The following is an 18175-nucleotide window of genomic DNA, read 5'->3' on the forward strand; positions in this document are numbered from 1 at the left end:
TTCCTTTTACTTGATGCGCTGCTGATGGGGGATGGAAGCTCCTCACGGTGACCTCTTCGAATGGTCCGAGAATGTTCTGTCGATGTGGGGTTTCGAGAAGGACCCTATGGGTCTGGGGTAGGCCCCTAAACAAAATCAAGATGCATTCTTATGCCTCCACCTTAGGGATCTCTCAAACAGTCACAACACCAATTGACCTTGGGGGAGACTTTAACTTGGTTTGGAACCCATAATGGGACCGCACTGCTCAGGCACATCAAGGGACTGGGGCGATGTCGTCAGCGCTGAGAAATGTCATTACAGAATTAGGTTTAGTAGACGCCTGGAGACATCTACATCCGGTCTCTAAAGTTTATTCTTTCTTCTCTCATGCACACCGATCATACTCTCATATTGATTACTACTTTCTTTCTCTCTCCTTGATATATACTCAGAAGGGTACACGTTCTAGTATCACTACAACCCCCAAATCCACGTAGGGAGCCCATTCCTAGATCGAGACTGCCCCCCTCAGGTTCTTCGAGATTCTGTAGATTTGGCGGATATCCGAAATGATATAGAGACCTTCTTCCTGGCTAATAATCTTACTGACACCTCTGAGTCTATTAGGTAGGACGCCTTTAAAGCCAATATTCGTGGGGTTATCACGTCTATCTCCATCGCCAGAACCAGAGAGGCTTGGATAGTAGAAACCACTCTCTCTAGGGATACTAAAACCCTAGAACGTAAAGATCACTTGCAACCATCCCTACGTAACAAATGACCCCTTGCTGAGTTGCAGGGCCAACTGCGCTTGCATCGCACCAATAAGGCAGAGAGACTCCTACTTGCCATTAAGCAGAAAGTCTACACAGGGGGAGATAAGTTTGGGGCATGTTAGGCACGACGCCTCCGGGTACAAACCACGTGGGCCCATATCGCTAAACTTAAACGCCCAGACGGTGCATGGGCTATCTCGGAGGCTGATAAAAGCTTGGTACTAGAGACCTGCTAAAGAGAACTCTATACCAACACACCCTGTTCTTTCGAGGTCATCGGTGACTTTCTAAACTCTTGCCCTTGGGATCCTATTAATGCTCACCATGCAAAATTGATGGAAGACCCTATCACCCATGACGAAATAGCGAAAGCCCTGAAACAACTTCCAATAGGCAAAACACCGGGCCCGGATGGCCTTCCAGTCGCATTTTAACAGGAGTTTTATCCGCAGCTACGGGAACAACTGCTACATCTTTTTAACAGCTTCACAGATACTGCGGGTCTTACTCCAACTATGTCTGAAGCGGAGGTAGTACTTATTCCTAATCCAGGTAAAGATTGCACCCTACCTACGTCATATTGAGCTATTGCTCTTTTAAACACTGACGCCAAGATCTACACTAAAATTCTAGCAAACCACTTGGAACCCCATCTCCCGGGTCCTATTGATCCCGATTAAGAGGGATTTATTCGCCATCAACAGGAGGCAGATAATATCCGACAGATAGCTCATCTTGAAGCAAAAAAACACGCTATAGAAATATCCCTGCCTGGCATACCTCAATGCGGAGAAAGCCTTCAATCGAGTGGATTGGGGTTTCCTCAGGGAGGTTCTACGGAGAGTGGGACTAGGTCTGGGGTTGATGTCCAAACTGATGGCGTTAAGTAACAATGGGGTGACCCAGTATCCCTAAAAACCTGGGCAGTAAGGCAAATAATAGACAATTGGTTCTTTTGGGTGCACTGAATTTCTTCACTTATCTCATTGTACACAACATATTCATTCATGACAAAATGAGTAAATCAAAACACAATTACAATTTACGTAATAGAGAGAGGGATCCAAACCATCTGCGATGTTTGCAAGATACTTTATAAATTGTATTAATTTATAAGTACTTTCATTTAAAGGTATAAAAGGCTGTCAGTTTGGTACAGTGGTGCACGAGGTGAAAATTTGTGACAATTGGTGCTCAGTGGAATTTTGTGCCATACAATATTTACAGTGTCAATTTTGTGTGTCAGGAGGGGTTGGGGAAGGGGGAAGCATGACCAATATTACACAATTATTCAGAGTATTCTGTATACCACAGAAGTCAGTTTTAAGTACAGAATCTTTGGAAATATGGTCCACTGATATGTAATGTTGACGTTTCAACCCTATTGTTGCGCTCTTGAAGCGTCTGCGCGGGTCTTCATCAGGACTGATAGAGTGGGGTGGGGGGGGATGCGTGGCAGACTCCAAGTAGACCCAGCCGGGCTTTCCTTTGGAGTATACTGTAAGCAGATAGTCAAACGGGAATTAAACGATTGCTTGTGTGTTAGGTTCTCTGTTGTTTATGAGAGTTCCCAATCTTAATTCGGGTTTCTTTCAAGTTGCTAGCCGCATTGATCAATATTGCTGAAGATGCATCCAGTAGTATCTTTGGTAGTGTTTAAGTTTCCTTGTTACGGTCCCAAAAGATCCGAGGAAACGTTCGAGCCGGCGGCGGGATTCGCTCTGTCCCGGATCTGCTTCTCAGACTGATGGCACCCTACACGCGACCTACTACTCGCATTCGCCGAATGGGCGTGTCACTGCCCCCATCTCCATCTACCGTGGCACCAGACAGGGGTGCCGCCTTTATTGTTTGCCCTAGTGGTCGAGCCCCTGGCCATCGCCATCCGCTGTGACCAGATTATACAGGGTATCCCCATGGGGGGTTTGCGATCATAAAGCCTTCCTCTTTGCTGATGATCTCCTCCTCTCACTTTATTCCCCATCTACCTCCCTTCCAGCAGAGGATACTCTCTTGCGGTCTTTCGAAAGTGTGTCGGGGTACTCGATTAACCTGGCCAAGTCTCATGCTCTCAACCTTACTTTCCCAGCCTCAGAGATCCAGGACCTGTGGGAGCCGATTCCGGTACAGTGGATGACTCGATTCGGTACCTGGGCCTCGATCTGAGTCCCACACTCTCGACATGAACTTCGTCCAACTGGCCTAGATATAGTCGAGCCATCTGGGAGGAACTGCACGGATGTAAAGGCCTTCCTCTCACATGGCTAAGCCGCATTAACATGATTAAAATGTCTCTTCTTCCGAAAAATCCTATCTCTCTTTCAATCCCTCCCCACTGCAAATACCACATTCTGATATCCTGGCCCTACAACTGGATTTCACCAAATTTATATGGGGAAATTCCAGACTACGCTTTTCTAATAGGATTTTGATGCTACCACGTGACCAGGGGGGATTAGCGTGTCCAAATCTTCAGGAGTACTACTGGGCTTGCCATCTCGGGTACATGTCAGAGTGGGTGGTTCGTGAGAGCGAAAAGCATTGGTTTCATCTAGACCGTGCGGTATCCTGCAGACCTTTATGGGACTTGGCTTGGCTTCCTCGGGGGGCTCGCCCCTGCAGCACGTACATACCTACCCCCACAAAGACAGTATTGGAGATCTGGGATAAACTGGCGGTGCCCCGCGGGCTGAATACATTTCCCTCCCCTAATTCTCTGCTCCCCTAGCTCGTAATCTTATGCTTCCACCTGCTATGCAACCGCAGGTGTTCACTGCATGGACGGATGGTGAATGGCGAGTTATTCAGGACCTTTTTCAGGGGGATACGTTTCTTATACTTGTCAATGCAGGCAAGCTTTTAATCTCACGGAAGGGGCACACATGCAATATTACCAGTTAAGTCACTGGCTTAGCTCCCAGACTTACATCCGTGGGGCCACCAGGCAACTGACTGCTTCCGAATCCCTGGTTCATAAATTTGAGGGCTAAAAGGGGCTGATTTCCCACACATACTCTGTTTTACAGCATTCTCAGGGACCCATATACCATGGTTTATCAAATGCAATGGACTTCAGACTTGAAGAGGATATACCTCCAGAGGGTTGGGACAGACTATGGCTGGATATCCCGAAAGTATATCAGAGAACGCTGCAATGCGAGTCAGCGTACAAGTTAATGACGAGATGGTACTACACCCCAACCCTCTTGCGCCAAATGTTTACAAACTTCCCCGTGCTGGAGGTGCCACGGCAACAGAGGAGACTCCTCCATATATGATGGTTGTGCCAGAGTCTCACGATGTTCTGGAAGGAGGTCCTCGGTCACATAAAAGAGATAGTGGGGTACCCTATTCCTTCCACACCGATAGCCACCCTATTGAGCAATAAACCCTTAACACTAACTGCTATGACATACACGGACTGGCACTTGATTTTACACTCGTTAGGAGCTGCTAGGCCGTCCATAGCCTTATTCTAGAAGAACCCCCCCCCTCCCCTTCCTATAGCCACTTGGTTCCTCCGCTTGTGGAATGTTCTAGCCATTGAATTACTTACTGCCCGTATTAATCTCACAGATGCTAGATCTACCCGTACCTGGCAGCCACTCATACACTATTTTACTATGACTAGAGAGTCCCGGCTGGTTCCCCCCTAGACTACGTGCTGTGCAACTGTTTGATGACTCGCTCGAACCATACTCCAGAGGCTGGAAACCTGAGTCCCCGGAATAGCCTACTTAATTCAGGAGACCTATTCCCTTTCACTCTCCTTATGGATAATAGACGCCCCCCATCCCCGGCATCCCCTCTTTTTTCCCCTCCTACTCGCGAGACTTTCTCCCCTTGGGTTTTGTTTGCATAAAACTGATGACAGTTCCCTGCTACCTCTATAGATGAAAGGGCCCCATGAATAGTGGACAGAATGTATATATTGAGATGTCCCGAATAGCAAGATGCGAAAGTCCCCGTCGACTGTTCACCCCTAATATTTGAATCTTGTTAGGATAATTTGTAGTAGGGGTGATATTATATTCTGCCCCTTCCTACCCTAGTATATTTCTGAGAGACTGTTCTGGAGATGTCTTAGATGGGATTGATTCTGCCATAATAGGAACACATGGGTAGAGTGAGGGTCCTAGGGAAAGTTTAAAGACCAAACACAGTTACAATCCCCAAATAGTACAACATAAGAAAACACAAAGTAACTGTGGGTCTAAATACAGGTTGTTAAAAGTGTCTGACCACCAACTAAATCCCAGCTAAGGATTAATCTCAACAGATAAGTGATACTTCCAGAGTGTAAAAGTACCCATCAGTTATCGTACGGTACCGCCCTTGTCATCACTTGGGACTCCTTACACCAAGGAGAGCACTCTTGCATCCATTTTGGGTTTGAAAAATCTAAACGGATGCCCCAGTGTAACTAAGGGTGTGTGGAAGATAACCTTACACTGATAACTGTAAAGCTGTGTGTGAATGAAGTAAAATGAAATAAAATTGAAGAGTAGAGAGGGAAGGAATTTATTAGATACCTCTCCTACTTCCAAAGATTAAAACCAGTGCGGGAACATAGTAGTTTTAACAAATAGCTACTATATAGGTCGAATAGGTCGACATGTTTCAGCAGTATGTGGCCCCTGCCAGGTGTCCGCTGCTTTCTTCAGGACCAAACTTCGCTACTGCATTAAAGTGAAAAAGAATAGGAAAATAACAAGTGTAATATAATCCAAATGTGTCACATGGACATCATGGATTTGTGATAGTCCTCCAAAATTCTATTAGGTAGGACATGGGTGTAACGTCTCACCTGGCTGCGTCTCAGGTAGGAAGAGCACCGTTCTGCCCGTCGGTACTCCGGGCGTCCCTTGTACACTTGTTATTTTCCTATTCTTTTTCACTTTAATGCAGTAGCGAAGTTTGGTCCTGAAGAAAACAGCGGACACCTGCATTGTATTGTGAAACTGTAACTACGTTTGTATCATATATGAATTACATGGTTTATTCCTGGTAAAAATCTTGAATGCACAAAGCACTTTTATTTTAAATACTCTCGATTGGGTAAATCTAGCATGAATATATATTTCATAGTTGGTGGTTTAAAGAGCTGGAATGTTATCACGTGATTAATGTTAAGTTAATATCTTTCCTTTCTCGGTTGGGTGTTTAAGTGAGTCGAAAAATTGGTATCACAATTGAATGATGACAGTGTTTTTATGATAATATTTATTGGATGACGTTTTAACTTGTGATCTTATTGTGATATTATTGCACGTTTTAATCAACTGAACAATACATCATTACCATACCTTACTATGTGAAGAGTGATCCTGGGATAAACTATAAATCAGTGGTCTTGCATAAACAGTTTAGGAGCTTTGGACAGTTTTAATTTGTTTTTGTACCACAACGTGGGTTAATTTGTGAAATGTTTATCACTGAAAATGGGCATAACCGGTATTCTCTTTTCTGAATCACTCAAAGTGGCACATATAAACAGACTAAAAGTATGAGTATGTCACACACAAACAACCTCAAAACTTGTCAACTATGCTCCATGTGCCGCAAAGCTCTCCTCACTCAGTTCTCATTAGTAGACAGTGTGTGTGATGTCACGCGCATCACCTCTGCCCTACACCGGTGGGTTCTGCCCAGCACACTGGGTGCGACGTAAATTCTGTTTATTCTGAAGCACAAACACCCCAGCCCTGCTGTTTTCTCTCAGACATAGCGGTTGTGGGTTGCACCAACTTCCCCTGGTACCTTCTGCTGGCCATGTCCCCAACCCACTCTTACCATGACAACGCAAGGATCTTCTCACGTTGGACGTTCTTGCGGCAGCATTGAAGGGCACAATACGAAAGTTGAACTTTCCGTCCGGATACGGAAATGGCACCTGTCGAAACGTCCGACACAAGATATCGCCATCTTAGTATGGGATAAAATGCAGTACAAAGGAACGTAACTACATTAAAATTATAATGCTAGGTTCTCCTACAGCTCCAGAGCCACACCGACACCCGTCAAGGTCAAGGAAAGTGATCACACTTGTCGTCTTGAAATACGTCCTTACATTCCCCGGGAGATCACAGCACAGACGATTTTGTCAATCTGTATCCAAGATGGCGAACAAAGGTGCCTTTTGACATCTTAGTCGCGAGGCGTTGCCCGGGCAACGACTACGCGCCGCCTACAGCATTGCTACATTAAATAACCTTTCATAAAAGGATGGCGCCCTCTGCTGGAAGACGACAGCGTTCACTCCCAATGCCGAACTACAATAAATACCGTATACGTCCAGCCTGGTGTTCGCATACCGGCCGAGTGCAATATCTTCTCCTTGAGAGCCAGGGGTCGAAGTGCATATAGAAAAGTATGGGCACTGCGAATCTGTAAATATTTTGTTAGTATTTGACCTATAGGTAACTGCATATAAAATATAATGCGCATATACGGTTGCCACCTTTCTAGGAGTAAAAACTACTGGCTATTTGTTGTTTTTAGAGTTTGTAAAGGCCCGGACTAATTAGGACTGTAAAGAAAATTGTACGTTTTTATTTGAAGCATTTCTTTTCTGCCTTTGTTTAATTAATACTTAGGAATTGTTAACGCAACACTAGAATACGTTAAAAAGTGTTTTCTATTCATACTTGCTGTTCAAAGTATTTACAAAGGGCCAAAAAATAAAAATAAACAGCTTTAGGTGATTTTATTTATTATATACTGCCGGCTGTAGTATCCTCCCCAGCCCGACTATATATAAAGGATCATGCCACACACGGAGCTTCGTATAATACATCTTTGTGCCTCAGCGTGTAACCGTTAGCTGAATATTCTACATCATGAATTCTATTACCCCCACCCACGCACCTACGTCACTGTTCTACAGAGTCCGTCAGGGACCAAAAGGGTCCCGTCAGCTCTAACTCACAAGACACTACATCTGCCCCTTTGTTAAATAAAAAATGAAAATAATAAATATATACATCACAACTCTTCAATGAGTTGTTTTGGTGTTCAAATCATTCGCCCAAATCTGGTCATGTGCGGCTGTGGAGATACCGGCGAAGTGTAAATGACTGGCACTGGTGATAGAGAGTAATTGGTACAGTCGCTGGGCTGCCTGGATTCTCAGGTGGATGAGTCTCACTTCTGACATCTGGAGTTGGCGAATGTCAAGACAGACGTTTGAAATGTGAAGAATCTCGTGTAATGGACTTTCCAGTATGGTGAGTAATCCCCATGTGTCCTTTACTAGTCACAACCCTGAGTGGGTCAGCATCAAAAGGAGCATCAGATTTGCATTTTAATTTCTGCCTGACAATAACTTGGTCTCCTCTTTTGAACACAGCGCTTTGAACACAGTGGTGTCTATCAGAATGGGTTTTCATTTTGCGTTCGTGAGACGAATCAGTGGTGTGCAGTTTATCAATGTCAATTGATTTTTCAGTGGTCCATTGTGGCAATTTGGTTCCTTTGGCTCTCCAAAAAAAAACATAGAATGAAGTGCTGATTTGAGTTTAAACTTTTCCAGCGCAGCACGCTGAACAGTGTTCTTGAGGGTGGTCATAAATCTCTTGACAACTCCATTCGCCTGAGGGCAGAGAGGTGTGCTTTTCTGATGCTTGATATTTAGATGAGTGAGAAAATCTTTAACTTCTCGACTGATGAAAGGCAGGCTACTGTCAGATCTTAAAATCGAACGAACACTCATGTTGCAAAAATACTTTCTAATCTCTCAATGACTTTGTCATGAGTAGTTGACGACATATCTTCCATAAAGGGAAAATGGGAATATTCATCAGCAATTACTAGTAGATGATATTCGTTGTCAAAGGGTCCAAAGAAATCAATTGGAATCTTCTCCCATGCATGCATTGGAAGATCAGATATGTTTAACAGATGCAAGGTTATTTTAGATGACAAGCAGAAGGACAAATGATATGTCTTTAACTCCTTTTCAACTCTTTCATCAAGATGACTGAACCACACTCGGTCTCGTAGAGCTCATTTAGTAGTAACATCTCCACAATATCTCTCATGTGCCAGTTCAATAACTTTTTGTCTCAGACTCTCTGGTATGACAAATCTCAACCCTCGTAAGATTATGCTTTCTGGGGCAACTGAAAGTTATTCCTGCACATTTTTGAATTTCTGGTATTCAAGGTTATCATGAAGAGGTCGAGTATGTTTTCGACACAATCGATGTGTGTGAGAAGTTGGCCTGGTATATGATGTCCACTAATTAAAGTGGCACCTTGCACCAGTCCAAACAACCCTTATGGTGATTTAAGCGGTCAAAGATAACCTTCGAAAGCTATCCAAGTGGTAGCTGTGGAGAGCAGCCTTCAGGCTTAGTCTTGAAGGAATGTTAAGCAGCTTGTTTTACCAGAATGCAACCTTATAGCATTGGTTAAATGAAAGGAGAACCGTACAGTAGTTATAAAAATATGTGTTTATTATTATAACACACTTTAAATACCTCACAGTATCTGCTACACGCAGATAAACACAAAGCACACAATACTGTAGCACAGAAACAATCGTAAGTAGCACTAATACACACTGGGCTCCAGGGAGAGACCAAACCTTATACTAAAATAATGGTATAAGAGCCACGACCCGAGTCAAGACAGACAGTGTCTAAATGTTGTAGAATCGCTGGGACCCCAGGGAACCACCCAAGGTGAGTAAGGAGGGAGCCCATGGAGGACTGGTGCAGTGTGCAAACACGACTGCGTGATACGTACAAATCAGTGTGAGAGTCGCAGTTGCAGTTTTAAAGTTTAAGGACCCTTCCCAGTGGATTACAAATAGGGCTCCCGGTTTTATGGTATTTATTTTTTTGCCATTTCCGTCTGTATGTATCCATATTTATTTTTGGGGCATTTTTTCTGTATTTATCCACATTTATTTTTGCCACAATCAAAAGATGAAGCTACAGCTAGTATTTTTCCACATTTATTTAAATTGACAGTGCAACGCAAGGAGCTTGTAAATAAGCCCCAGTCTGTGATCTCTGTCGAAGGCCTGGAGGCAGGCAGGACACAGGTCATGTTGGGTCATTAGATTCCTGCTTGGGGAGAAAGGAAGATTGCTGTTGGGTAGAACTTAACCCCCACTCTTTGTTCCTGTTTAAAAGGTTTAAGCCTATTGGCTTGAATTCCCATGATACAAACGTGCAGAGCTGTATTCAGTGTGATAATTAGGTTTTTGTTTAATACACTCCTGGCACTGCAGGTTGGCGCACACAGTGCACGTCAAGCGTGACTCGCTTTAGAATAATTTGTAATTATTTAATGCACATGCACTCTGTGTTGTTTAATGAAACATTTAATTTCGCTTCATGCAGCCTGCCTGTTGGAATGTAACAAACATTTTAAGATATTATGAAAGCATTTAAAAAATAAAATGGCATGGTGTGTGATGTGCATAGTTAATTGTTAAAACACAATTTCTTTAAGTGATTTTCCACATACAGAACATCTTGTAAAATTTAGAGCAAAATAGTGTCTCCCAGTTCACAAGCTCAAGAAACATTGACCCTCGACTTCTCTCTCCTCTTCTACCTCCTCTAACGCTCCCTCAACCACCACCCCTTGCTTCACCACTTCCATTCTCCCTCGAGGGTTCCCCTCACATATATTGACAGGGCAATCCTGTTGAACCAGCTGACAAAGCATTTCACCCAGTGCCCATCATAACCTGTAGAATGTCTATGATGTCGACCCCCCAGTGGATCTCTTTCCAGCTAGGCCATCACCCCCAAATCACACACCTACTTATACAAAGGGTTTCTGCTTTCCACAAGGTGTGTGGTGTAGTACCGGGCCGTCATAATATTTACATTGCTAATCCGTGCACCTCACTAAATGAGTCCTAGTAGAGCTAGTCACATATTGATTGCAGTCGCATTACACACAAGCCAGTGACTGCTGCTCTCACGGATTTCACACCATAGAACAGGGTAGCTGATGTACCCACACGAGTGGGAAAGTGATCAACTGTAGAGGGACCACAAGATGGGAAGAACAGTTGTAGCTTGCCATCTAGAAAGGGTGCGCACTTTTTATATCCACGTGTCAAGCACCGGCTCTGCATCCCCAGAGGCAGCTGCTGCTGCTTTCCAGACCTGCTAATTCCATCAGGGAGCGGAGTCCATCCTAATCTGACTCTGGCAGGGGTTCTAAAAGGGGTGAAATAACAAAGCAGCCTCATTAATAAATAAATGGTCTTTCAAAGACCTGTGAAGTACTGGGGTGCGGCTGGCAGCTCTGTGTGCGCACGGGAAGCTGTCACCTCTTAACCCTCTAAGGAAGGGGACAGCACAGCAAAATATACTAGTATTTTCCCGTTTTTTATGTATAAATACAGATAAAGGAAAACTTGTTTTCCGTCTGTATTTATATGTAAAAATCCATAAAAACGGAAAACCGGGACTCCTAATTACAAAGAAACCCTTTAGAACATAGAAGGTTGGAGAGCCACCCCACCCGTGGATACCAAAGTACCAGAGTTACCTATCCCAGGGAAGCCGGGTGCATAGGGCTGAAGTGGTGTCGGAAACCTTTGTCGATCTCAATGGGAGTCTTCAAAGAAATGCTACTGCTGGAAAGAAGAAAAGTGTCCGGTGGATTCCGCAGGTGGATTTGTGATGAAAGGAACCTGAAAGCGGGGATGTGACCAGGGGCTCGGTAGACGAATGCCCACTGATGTCGGGTGGTTCAGGTGTGAAGAGAGAGACCTTGACTCTGCAGCCCTGCAGCCACGGGACAAGGAGATGTTGAGGACAACCAGGAGCTGGATGCGAGCTGTCCCACAAAAGATGTCGAGTGCTGAGGGGTCGGTGTCCGGGGGGGAGCACCAACAAGCCTTGGCAGCGGCAACCTATAAAGAAGGTCGAGTAAGGTCACGGTCTGGCCTAACCTGTGACAGGATGCCTATTGTCCTGCCTTCCCCTGCTCGAGCTTGACTCAGCAGCAGGAGGGCAGAAATGTGTCTCTGGTTGGCAGCAACCATTTTGTGCTCTCTAGGTCAAGAAGGCTGGTACCGGGAAGAACAGGGACCCCACAAAGCTTACTTCAGAAGTGTGGAATCATACCTCCCCCGCCGGTTACCAGTGTGGAGGTATGATTCCAAGGTGCTTGATACCAAACACAACGTGTTTTGCGGTAGCCGTTTTCAAGATAACATTTTACGCGAGCATATAATGCACCTCTACCTATATGTCTGGCTACGTCACCGACAACCTGGAAAATGGTCTCCGAAGGCTGCAGGGGTGCTCTGTTCATGCAGGGGCACCCTCTCATGTAAAACACAGCACACTGCCTTCAGGATTGTCAAGGCCTGCTAGAGAGGTGACTGATAGGTTTTAAGTGTAGTGACCTATAGATATAGTAAACCTATATCTTTCGTAAGGTTGCAAGCACCCACTTACACAGGCTGCACTGGCAGGCCTGTAGTTCCATTTTGCATGGCCTCTCATGGGTGGCATAATACATGCTTCAGCCCATAGGAACCTCTGGGGTACCTATGCCCTGGGTACATGGGTACCATTTACTAGGGACTGACTGGGGACCCCAGTATCCAATCTGGAGTGTACCTAAGTAAATGGCATAACACTCTAGGACAAAAGCAGATAGGCTGGGGTCCTGATTAGCAGGATCCCAGTCAGACTAGTCAAACACAGTGTAACATCAAGCAACAAGTAGGGGTAACCATAAGAAGCAGATCCTACTTTCCTACAATGTGTAATAATCTTTTTGAGTATTAACAAATCGCGGTGCTCGTGGCAGCAAAGATTTGTTTCACCAATATGGTAGCAGGGGTACTGGACTTCACGATGAAGTTATCATAAGCATCATTTGCTTGAGAAGTACTGCTATGATACTGTATTGTTACATTTGAGTAATCAGCAGAGTTTTGATATTTTCCTGGATGATGCACCATCGTATAACTATGCTCCTGCAATCACAACCACTACCTCTCAATGTGAAGGGACATCCTGTCTTTAGAATTGCCGAAAAAGGTGAGCAATGCTTGGTGGTCGGTGACAATTGTGAAATGCTTTACATACAGTAACATATGAAAATGCACACAAGCCCACACCACAGCGAGGTTTTCTTTTTCAGGTTGTGAATAGGCACATTCCGTTGATGACAAACTTCGGTTTGCATAAGCCACAATGTGTCTTAGGGCATTGGGATGTCCAGTATGGTGGTCAAGGATGGCACCTAACCCCACTGCGCTTGCATCAATAACCACCTCCGTCTGCAATTCTGGATACAATTATGCCATTTCAGTGGCGTTCTCATTGCATGCTTGATTTTCTTAAAGCTTTGTTCACATTCACGTGACCATTGAAATGGAACATTTAGTTAAGTCTCTCAATGGGGCTCGTACAGTGGCAAAGTCATGTATATACCTTGAACAGTAACTGGTCATACCAAGGAAAATATCACAGCCTAGTTACATCTTGTGGGGGAGAATTAGATGACAAAGCTTGTATTTTATTTAGTTCTGGAGTCATTCCCCCATAAGAAAAGATATGACCGAAGACCTTGAGTTTCGTTTTATGAAACTCACAGTTTTCTGCATAAGTCTGTAGTGAAAGAGCCACTTTTGTAGTCTGGCACACTATGATGACCTCCAACTATCACCATTTTAATAGATTTTAGTGTGTTCCTTAATATAGGATGGTCCTGCATTTGCCTGCTTCTCTTCTGTTCTGTAATCTTGCTGTCTTTCACTGGGAGCTGTTACTGAGCGCAACAGTCTTGCCAAGAGCTGAGCATGTGGGATGTGTATTTGAAGGTGTGCAGTTGTGTAGGAATGTGTCAGTGGTGAGAATTATGAGTTCTTACTATTGGCTTTGACCATTCTGTTTTCTGACTTTATCTTGCTTAATGGCAGGGCTTGCCTATTGGCATTGGGATAATCATATGCCATTTTGCATTAGTGGCCTATGCTTAAGCGACTCCATCTTCTGAGCCTTTCTAGGTGAGAAGTGATATTTTGCTTTCATTTGTTTTCTGCACTCTGTGTGCTAGTAGAAACCGGTTCTTATCAGAGGAATGTGCAGGCTCCTTCTCGAAGTTATAGCAAAGGCCTGATCAACCAATGCTGTGTCCCCGTCACGGAGTGGTACGGAATCTGATGGTAAAAGGAGGCGGGGCTTGCTAGAAGCTTCGACCAACGTTTTCACTTGTATTAAAGGGAGGAGCCTCCATTGGTCTGGTGGAAGTTGGAAATGGAAGTTTTTGGGAGTTTGGATTCCAAGTGAGGGCCGACATGTCTATCTCGGATTGAACCCTGATTGCTGAGCTCTGATCCCCGGCTGTGTGAAGACTTCCCCCGGCCAGAAGTGGGCAGTGTATGCATCAGGTGATATATTGAGTTTTGTGATTATTGCCATTGTGATGTGAGCCAGTGGCTCTGATCGTTTGAGGTGTTTCTTTGTGGTGTGGGAGGTGCACATCCAGAGTTATCCTCTACTCTGTATATATATCTTTCTGATCTCTTGTAGGACGTCCAGTGATTCTTACCTTATATCAGTTATTGCTGTTTTTTCATCAGTATAATTATTTATTCATGCCATTTAGATTATAAGTTTGCCCAGTTATTGATTCATGCCTGTAGATTATAGGTTTGCTACATATATTTGAATCTATGGCATTTGGTATCTGAGACAGCCTTTGTTTAGAGAGTATTATGTAATAAACCCCAAGCCTTATTCTAAAAGTGATAGTCTTTGCATTTTGTTAAATAAAACTCCTTTTCAAAAGGTGCTGTTTGTTTTGTGTTGCAGTCTTGCTGTGCCAGGGGTGGTAAGACATGCTTAAAAGTGTACATTATTCAAAGGTGTAATTATATATTTGCCTCCGAGGTGGGAGTGCAGTGATTGGGTGTTGCTTATTGGTGAGAAGCCACATTCAAAACGTTTTTGGCGTAGTCGGTTGCAGGATATGAACATCGATTTAAAAGGGGAAGAAATATGTTTTCTAGAAATTGAAAGCGGACTCTCAGATACCAATTGATATATGTATATATTTGGATGGGAGGTAGCCCATGTGGTGTGCTAGCCCGTGAGTGAGCTAATTGTGCTGGGTTGAGTGGGAATTGGAGTGTGTGTTTAAGTGCATTTTGTAAAAAGTGCTTATGAATAATTTGCTACGTTAGGCAGAAAGGGCTGGATCCCTTTCAAGTGTTTAGTAAGAAATGTATACAAAACATGTTCAGCTGCAGTGTGAATTTGAGACATGAGAGACATGGTTTGTGAAGCCAAAAATACCTCTGAAATGTTAGCCTGTCAAAATAAATTGCAAAATAAGTAAAGGTTGGAATTGACTGGAACCCTGAAATGTGGGATGTTCTTTGTTTGACAGCTTTGGGAAAAGCGCTTGAAATTGTTTGGTTTCTTGGAGAACATGATAAAATAAAAGGAGTGTTTGCAATTGCTTTCCCAGGCAGATTAATAAATTAGGTCCTTTTCTGAAAATGCCAGAAAAGAGTTTCTTGTTGTCCTGGTTGTTCTTAATTTGTAAAATGTAATAAATGTAAACAGATGGTCTGATTAGAAGTACTAGAATGTACCTTATTTTATCATAGGAAGTGATTCAACATGAAGTGTGACTTTGTGCTGCACAGACACACATTTAAATGTGCACTAGGACAAGTGAAATACAGACTTATGGTCTGACAGGGGGCACTTTATAGCTTTGAGATAAGAACAGAAGAAAGAAAGACAGAGGTGTATTAGCGTTGAATAAAGTGTTTAGCTTGTGAATTCTGTTTCACTCTGACAAGAGGTGAAATGGTTGAGGAAAAAATGTGAGGCTGTTTTCCGTCTCAGACATGAAATGTGTCCTGGGAGTGGATGGCATGTAAAAATCTGGTGCAGGAGGAGAAATGAAATACACAGTCAGTGATGGTGCTGTGAAGACTGAGGATGAATTCCTACGGGAGGGGCCATCCCAGCTCCTCGCCCCAGCAGAGAGAGACAGCTTCCTTGACATAGATGTTTGAGAGGCTTGCAAATGCGCAGGTTTCCTCCCCCCCCATGAGGTGAGTCGCGGAGCAGATGAAAGTTGGCAGGCATGCATGGCACTTCGACCTTGGAGGCGATAAGGTGAGGGCTAGGAGGCAGCAGAGGAAGAAGGCTCTCCTTGTTATCTTTGGCATGGGACCAGCAGGTTCCGCGGTAGCCTGAGTAAGGTGGGGCAGCGCTTAAGGGGGATTGAGAGACAGCACACAGAGAGCAGCTTTTGATAGTTTGAAAAAAAAATTAAGTAGGAAAAAGGTACAGAGAATAGGAGTTAAAAGGTGTCCTTTTGCCATCCTTGGAACAGATTTGAACATTAGTTGAAGAGATGTATTTTTAAAGCAATTTGAAAACAAGTTTTTTTTAAAGAGAGAATTACACGTGTACTGAAGCAATTTATTTTGACCAGCTAGGATGAGTCAGATGTGAAAAAATGTGAGTTTAGAGAACGTGAGGAAAATGAACAGACCAGTTTTTTTTTATTTGAGTTAACGATCGCTGTTCGTAGGTATAAATTAGACATGTTGATGAATAATGAATTTTGTTTTACATGGAGGAATGTTATCTTAGGGAATGAATGCAGCAATTTTGAAATGTGACAGTGTATTTTGTGTGCCAGTTCAAAAGAAATGTGTTTTTTATAGTTTTTGTAAGGAATAGGGAAAGGAAAAATATGTTTTTAAAAGTTACAGATACTTTTGTGTTATTGCGCATTGACAGATACTGGACAAGGAGTATTACAATGAAATACAATGTGATTTCTCAGGTCCTCATGAAAAGTCCAGGGGTAGAGATTGATAAAATAAGATTCCCCAGAGTGTGCTGATAGAGCATGACTGAACCTTTGATTTCTTACAGATGACAAGGCTAAAGTCTTGGAGACATGATTCAGATTCGGTGTGCATACCTAAATACGAGCACCTAGGAGATAAAGATTATACAAGCAGGTGGGCAGAAAATGAAGGGATTTCCCCTAAATTTAATCAGAATTGTGATTCTTATGTGCCAGAATGCACAAGCCAGACAAGTCCCATAGACAGTGAAATGCTGGTTGAGGAAAGGAATATTACCGGAGCAAATGAAGTGTCCTGAGTTTCTGCCAATTGATAAAGGGAGCACGTATCCAGCAGTGAGTGGAAAAATAGTCAGGATAATGCCCCAGCCCTTCTTGCTGTGCAGAGAAAAAGAGAGTTTCAGTCTCAAACCAAGGATTCAGAGATTAAAGCGTGGGTAGAATTCTCAGACAATTCCCTAGAGCTAGAGGAGAGCTGTGCAGACAGTGATGAAAAGTGTGTTTTTTGCAAGAAGAGTGATTCTTTTTTCTTTTTTCAGATCATCATATGCAGCGCCTTGGTGTGCATGTGACGCCTAGTCCCCGTATGAGTGGGATTCCCTTCCCTCACCCCCCTCCCTCACCACCCCTCAAGCCTGGAGCTGACGAGCCGGACGATGAAAGCTGATGTCCTGTGGCTGATGGCTGACGGGAGGTGGTATCCTGTGACTGAGGGAAGCTGATGTTCTGTGGCTGACCGGACTGAATGGGGTCCGCCTTCGCTGAATGGACTGGATGTGGTCCTTCTTTGCTAAGTGAACTGAACAGATATGTTGGAGATGGAGATGACGCGACTAGCGAGAAGGCTGTGTGCCTTTCACACAGACAGTTTGTTGGTTTTTGCCTGAATAGTGAGCAGCAGGATGTGCTGCAATTGGAGTTGTTTTATTGACCTGTGAGGAAACAAAATTCTAGAGCTCTGTATCTTTCACACAGATGAACTGTTAGTTTGAACACTAAAGAAGGTGAACAACTGAGATGTTGTGCTGCAATTTGAGCAGATATTTTCTGATCTAGAGACCGCACAGAGAGAAACCTTTTGATGATGCTTTTGTTTTCCAGCGTTAACAAGTAACAGGATCAGACCCAGATAGTCATTGGGACCTGGGTGATAAGTTATTATGGAGAAAGGGGGGTCCCAGACTGTCAAACAATTATTCATTAAATGATGAAACAACAGAGTTTGAGAAAGAAATTTTTCATACAGCATATGAATTAAGGGTTACGTTGTATTTATTTCACAGGGTAACCAGGCAAACCGATTAATGGTTCAAGCAAATTGTAAAGGTTTATTTGCAGTTCATAAGCATATTAGTGCCCACATGGTGAGAGGGTGGGAAGTGAAGTGAGGGATTATTATGTGAAAGAAAGTGACAAAATACATTAAATAATCAATTGCACATCATTGATTAAAGATTTTCCTATATATATATATATACACTGGTCTCCTGAATTCGGAGCCAAATCCAAACGGAATAATTCACAATCAAAAGTCAAAAAGAACAATATCTCCTATCTATGGCTGTATAAATCCTGTGTAACCATAGG

At 43.6% G+C, this 18175-nt stretch overlaps 1 protein-coding gene across 1 annotated transcript in view; it reads right to left on the minus strand.

Annotated features, from left to right (window-relative positions):
- PAM16 (presequence translocase associated motor 16) overlaps positions 1 to 6688 on the minus strand; it is a 73795-nt gene extending 67107 nt beyond the window's left edge. The window contains exon 1 of the mRNA XM_078663138.1: positions 6552 to 6688. Within this exon, the coding sequence (XP_078519264.1) occupies positions 6552 to 6554 (3 nt within the window). The 5' untranslated portion in view covers positions 6555 to 6688. The remainder of the gene's footprint in view (positions 1 to 6551) is intronic.
- Between the last annotated feature and the right edge of the window lie 11487 nt (positions 6689 to 18175).

This window comes from Lissotriton helveticus, chromosome 10 (genome assembly GCF_964261635.1).
Source record: "Lissotriton helveticus chromosome 10, aLisHel1.1, whole genome shotgun sequence".
Taxonomy (NCBI): Eukaryota; Metazoa; Chordata; class Amphibia; order Caudata; family Salamandridae; genus Lissotriton; species Lissotriton helveticus.